The 5937-nt window shown below is 34.6% G+C and overlaps 1 protein-coding gene across 1 annotated transcript; it reads left to right on the top strand.

The window, feature by feature from the left end:
* The first annotated feature begins 381 nt into the window (after positions 1-381).
* LOC114317754 (vesicle-associated protein 4-1) lies at positions 382-5557 on the top strand. The gene is made up of 7 exons (XM_028264517.2): positions 382-1449; positions 1808-1878; positions 2567-2648; positions 4034-4155; positions 4833-4910; positions 5024-5143; positions 5249-5557. Exons 1-7 carry the CDS (start codon positions 1206-1208, stop codon positions 5306-5308), a joined length of 777 nt encoding a protein of 258 aa, XP_028120318.2. The 5' UTR covers positions 382-1205; the 3' UTR covers positions 5309-5557.
* The last annotated feature ends 380 nt before the right edge of the window (positions 5558-5937 follow it).

The following is a 5937-nucleotide window of genomic DNA, read 5'->3' as shown; positions in this document are numbered from 1 at the left end:
TTCATTTGATATCAAGTGCTTCAACGGAAGATTTTGGAGCGTCATCAGAACATCGGCCAACTTGGCAGACGATCAAGTGGATATCCGGCCGGTCGATCGACCAGTGTAATTTTTTTTATTTTTATTTTTTGTCTTGAGATGGTCATCCTAAAACATCTGACAACGGTAATGAACAATGATTTAATAAAAACTCAATTTGATATAAGGAAAATAAAGTTCTAAATATAATATCTATTTAATAAAATCGTTGAAGTAGAATTTTTTTTTTATTAAATTTAAATTTAATAATAAATCTGAATAATTATTAGAAATGGTCTAATAAACAAGATGGAACCATCAAGTTATTTTCCCCAATACCTAATCCTTCAATCAAACCCCATCATCATTATTACTATTGATTTGGCACGTCTCCTTTCTTAAACCCTTCCTCCGTCATTATCAAGACAAATCAGGCAATGAAGAGAACTCTTTAAAGTTTCGTTTCGTATTGATTATGGTAGTTTATTTTTTATATTGAGATTTTTTTAGTATTATTTGATTTTATTTTTTAAATTTTTATAAAAAACATATAATAATTATGATTTGGATATACTATTTTACCTTATGAATTTATATAATATATTTTATATTTTTGTGATTTTTTAACTCAAACATGTGTACAAAGAGGGCTAAGTACGGTCAGAAATACTTAACTTTAATGGACACAATTACCCCTCTCCTTGCACCTACCTGTCATGTTCTCATTGGTCCCCACTCCTCACGGCACTTAATGCAATGTGGTGGGTTAGGTTCCTCTGCAGTAAGTACTTTACAGTGATCTCACAGTGATTGCATTAAGGTCTCGTTCATTTTTTGACCCTCTAGTCGTTGAAGTTTTCAAGTAGAACATTTTATTGCATTAACCACCACCATCAGGTGTGGAAGCAGTGTGAGTGTGTATGTGTGTGTACGCGGACATCAAAACTAACTCCAATTAAAGTTAAATCCCCTTTTCAAGTCCGTCCTCTGTTTCTGTGCTATTCCTTCCCCCCGAAACAACTCATTATCACAGAGAGAGAGAGAGAGAGATTATACATATACATAGCGAGTTGAGTTGATTCGAATTCTGACGCGTTGCTCTCGCCGGTTAATTCAAATTCCGGTCACCGGAGGTCATCGGAACCCTAACTTTTATGGACTGAAACAGTTGGCGACGTGGTGAAAGCATGGCTATCGCTGACCACCACAAGTCTCACTCCGACGGGAAGCTGTGGAGACTGTGCCCTTTGTGGCAATCAGGAACCGGTTCTTCGTCTTCTTCTTCTACTCATAACCTGAACTCGAGCCACCAGAACGGAGGCGTCTTATCGAACACTCGCTCTTCGACTAAGGTTTCTACGGTGGCCAGGTCGATCCTTCCTACCAGGCGTCGACTCCGTCTCGATCCTTCCAACAATCTCTACTTTCCCTGTGCGTTAATTTTTCTTCTACTTCTGTCTCGTTTATGGTTTGTTTCATGTTGATTGATTATTCATAAATTAATTTTACTCGCAGACTAAATTATTGTTTCTTGAGTTCTACATGTACTGATTTTTAGTTTTTGTATGTTTGTATGTTTGTTTGTTGTTGTTGTCATTTAATGGTAAAGCTTAAATTAATTTCTCTTTTAATAAATTGATTGTTTCTGTTCAATTGGTGCAATTGATGTTGTTCATCTGTAAAGGCACACTCGCACTCACAATAGACCTGTGTATTCGAATTGCTTTTCAGAGTTTGTATGTCTTTTTTAAGTCATCTGATTGTTTGTTTTGTTTATCTGACTTTGAAGATGAACCGGGTAAGCAGGTCAAGAGTGCTGTTAGGATTAAGAACACTAGCAGGTCCCATGTAGCTTTCAAGGTAATGGTTCTTTTTAGTGCTTTATGTAGTTTGCTTATATTTCGTGAGTTCTGAGTGTTGCATAAATTTCCAGTTTTTTATGTGCAGCCAATACTTATCAATGCATCAGTTTTTCGAGTGTTACATACAATTTTTTTTTTATAAAAAAAATGACACTTTTGACTCATTTCAGAACAATTTTCATTGATTTCATAAAACTTTTGATCTTCTTACTTTTTTCCACAACATTTTTTAATCTCAATTCTTATATTAACTGCCCTGGGAGCAGTCATTAGCAATTTTCTTATTCTTTAATTGCAGATATATGGCTATTCTAAATTTAAGATGAGTCATTGATCATCACTGAAGGTTATTATGTGGTTTAACTATTTATAGCCACTTGAAAAGAGGATTGCTAAATTCACACATGAGAGTGTGGGTTGTGGTTGTGTATACAACCTTTTTGTCTATGGATTCAGCAATCTTAAGTACTTTTTTGTTTTTATGCTTCATTTTTCTTCAATTTAAACCCCCCATTAAATTGTTGTTTTCATGATAAACTACCAACTTGTTTTCCAAAGCAATAAAAATCATAATCCACTTGTTGATATCATGAGAAACTAGGAAGATCAAATCCCTGTTTATCTTTGTTATACTTGTATCTGCATGTCTACTCAAATTTTTAACTGATTTGTTCATCATGCTTTAGTTTCAAACTACTGCACCAAAAAGTTGTTACATGCGACCTCCTGGAGGCATCCTAGCACCTAAAGAAAGCATTATTGCTACTGGTAATAATCCATTGCTTGGTTGTCTTTTTCTTTGGAAGTATAGCTTTTGTTTTCATGTGTGCCATGAGTTGAATTCCATGCAATACACAAGATTCGTTCAAGTAGTGAAAAGTAATATGAACTTCTGGTTTATTTTCGAAAGTAATTATATATTCCATTCCATCTAATATTGTTATAATGCAATATGTTTGAACATTTGAATAAACTAATATATAGGAATACTAGAAAATGTGGTTACTAAACAACAAACACACTTCCAATAAAACCTGTTTAGCAATTTGCTTTCACATAGTTTTGGAAATAAATTCAAAATATCCCTAGTTTTTTTTAAATGTGTTTTTTAAAAATTGTGAAATGGTTAGAGCCCCTAAAAGCGTTTTAAGCTTTATCTCATACTAGGACTAGGTCTAGCATCGCCGTGTCAGTTTTATCCCATACGAGTCAACCCATTCAACTTGTTCTTCTGGATTTAACTTCCCACCAGTTCTATTAGTAATTTGAATCCTTAAGTTGTGGAAATATAAAATGTTTTAGAAAGAGATAGAAACAGATGGAGAGATTTGTACCTGGCAGTCCATCGCAAGACTTGCATGCATGTCGGCCTAATGGTTTATCTCACAATCTATTCTACCCTTTAGCGCTATATCATTCTCTCAGTACTTCAGTTCATTATCAATCTAACAATAAATTGAAACATTACAGAGCAGAGGAGAGAGAGAGAGAGAGAGAGAGAGAGAAGATGAGTTTATTGATATAGATCAAAGTTTGTAATAAATCAAGGAGGTGGCAAACATGGTGGAAACTGTCCAAGTTCTGTGAGGGACGGTAGTGGGTTTTCCATTTGTGAGGTGGTTACGTAAATCCATTTAAAATTTCTTTTGCATTTTACCACTTTATCATTAAAGTTAACAGAAATTAAATAAAGAGGAAGATGAAACTAGTTTTTTTTTTTCCTCTCAGTTTCCAAAAGAAAAATAATAATAATAATAATAATTGAAAACAAAAACACAAAACAGAAACTTTATCAAACGAAGATGGATAAATTAGATTATTGGCAAGTTATGATTCTGTGGTGCAATGTCAAGATTATGGTCAAGTTGGCAACATGAATAGGCAATAGTTGCAGATTATGTCAGACTCTATGTGTCCTTAGTAGAAATAGTTCCAGTAGAAGAAATGAAATGTGAAATGCAGCATAGCAGTCAATAGACATGACGTCGCATGGATAGCTTAGAAAGTTTGATTTCATTACAATGGTAAAAAACTTGTTCTTCTCTTCCAGAAACATTCTTCTCCTGAAAGGAAGGCATTCTTTCAAAAACTAATGTTCTGTATATAGTTCAGGCTTATATCTGGCTTATGCTTTTGAATGTTATTGTTGGCAGTGTTCAAGTTTGTGGAGCAACCAGAGAACAATGAGAAACAACAATTAGACCAGAAGAGCAAGGTCAAGTTTAAGATCATGAGTTTGAAGGTGAAAGAAGGAATGGATTATGTGCCTGAATTGGTGAGTTGTAGGGCCTGTAATGTTATGTTACTTTATTTGGGCTGTGTGTGCCTTGACCCCTTTAGTTGTCACACATAGTTCAAAGTTTGTAAGGGACTGTAGTTGAAAATTACATCTAGCAAATCATCAAAGAGGCAAAATGTTACGTTCCATGGGGGTATCATTTAGGAATACCACCATTTAGTGTTCATAGTCCTAATCTAGTCAATATTTGCTCTAGTTAGCACACTCAGTTTAAAAACAGTATTGAATATAATTTCCTTTGCCTGATTGAGTCACTATATGCATGGTCTAGTTAACTAAAGACTTCAGTTCCAAAAAAAAAAAAAAAAAAATGGAAGTTAACTAGAGTCATTTGTACTAGAAATTGTACACACTTGGCCCAACTGATTCCCAAGGTTTGCTCACTAATTAAGCAGGCCCCTTTATTGGCTACGAACTGTGCAAATTTCCTTTAAATGGGATTATAGTTGTAAATTATAAACTCTGTTAAATGTCACTAGAAGAAAATACTGTTAAATGTGTGGTTCCAGCCTAAAAATATTTTTTTTGACAAGTATTTCAGCTTGGAAATCATATGCTTGATTTAATGGCTGTAGTCATCTGACGATTGTTTTCCAGTCTTTGAGAGTTTGTGAACAGATTCCGAATTGAATTTGATACTTTTTTCAATACAGTTTGATGAGCAGAAAGAACAAGTAACTGTTGAGCGAATTTTGCGTGTTGTCTTCTTGGATGTGGGACGACCTAGTCCTGTAAGTAGAAATTAAATAAGTTTACATCTTTATGTGATTTTTGTGTGTTCATCCTCTTCCATGATTTTTTCATGAATAATGTCCAATAATTACATCTTGGTTCTTCGTACTAGGCATTGGAGAAACTGAAGCGCCAGTTGGCTGAAGCTGAAGCTGCCATTGTAGTACCAAAGAAACCTACAGCAGATACAGGTCCACGAGTTGTCGGGGAAGGTCTTGTTATAGATGAATGGGTAAGTGCACTATATTGATCTTTGAATTAATAATTTGTATTTGGAAATTTCTAAGCTTTCTTCCTCTAAAAACGTATCTTTCTTTTTCCCTCTTCTTGTTTGTAGAAAGAGCGAAGAGAGAAGTACCTTGCTCGGCAACAGGTTGAGGCGGTAGATTCAGTGTAAATTGCAATTTGCTTTTCTTGTAAGTGCTGCTTCCGCCTAGAAAGAATTGTTAAAGCTGCCTTGTATTTTAATTTCTTCTGATGTTCAATGCTTAAAATAGAGGAAAAATAATGTGACCTTATGTCATTGTTAGTGAGAGAAACCATCTGTTGATAATACCCCTTGTTCGGCCTATATGCCTTCCTCCTTGTAGATAATGGATTTTCTTTTTCTGTGAAAATATATATCTCCAATCATATGCTTGCTATATACCCATATGGAATAATTTTTATGTTCTTTTGGTAAGACGTGATTTTCACTTCGAGGTTGCTTGTATGTTGTACCTCAGACCCCATAGGCTTTAGTACTATGTATCTTTATGTGAATGTGAAGTAACAGTGACATGAAATATATAGTAGTGAAGATTTGTGTGTTTAATTGATTTTTCTGGTCATTATGCTGAATCGAATTGAAAGTTTAGCAACTTCAATTCTATTGCTATCCTGTTTGGTGTTTTAGTTAATTTTTTTATTTATTATAAAAAAATATTCAAAAAAGTAGGGAGAATGATTTAATAATTGGGTCTGGCTTTGGTCCAGTCCGCCATCGGACTGGACCGTGCTGTTGGGTCAGTGGGGGCCACCACGGGT

This window comes from Camellia sinensis, chromosome 8, assembly GCF_055761805.1.
Source record: "Camellia sinensis isolate YWXY chromosome 8, ASM5576180v1, whole genome shotgun sequence".
NCBI lineage: Eukaryota > Viridiplantae > Streptophyta > Magnoliopsida > Ericales > Theaceae > Camellia > Camellia sinensis.
The sequence above is the reverse complement of the archived record's forward strand: the minus strand, read 5'-3'. Positions and strand labels throughout refer to the sequence as shown.

Coding starts and splice junctions, on each gene's coding strand:
- LOC114317754 (XM_028264517.2), top strand. CDS start 1,206: ATGGCTATCGCTGACCACCACAAGTCTCACTCCGACGGGAAGCTGTGG. Junction 1,450..1,807: donor CAACAATCTCTACTTTCCCT/GTGCGTTAATTT, acceptor CTGACTTTGAAG/ATGAACCGGGTAAGCAGGTC. Junction 4,156..4,832: donor TGGATTATGTGCCTGAATTG/GTGAGTTGTAGG, acceptor TTTTCAATACAG/TTTGATGAGCAGAAAGAACA.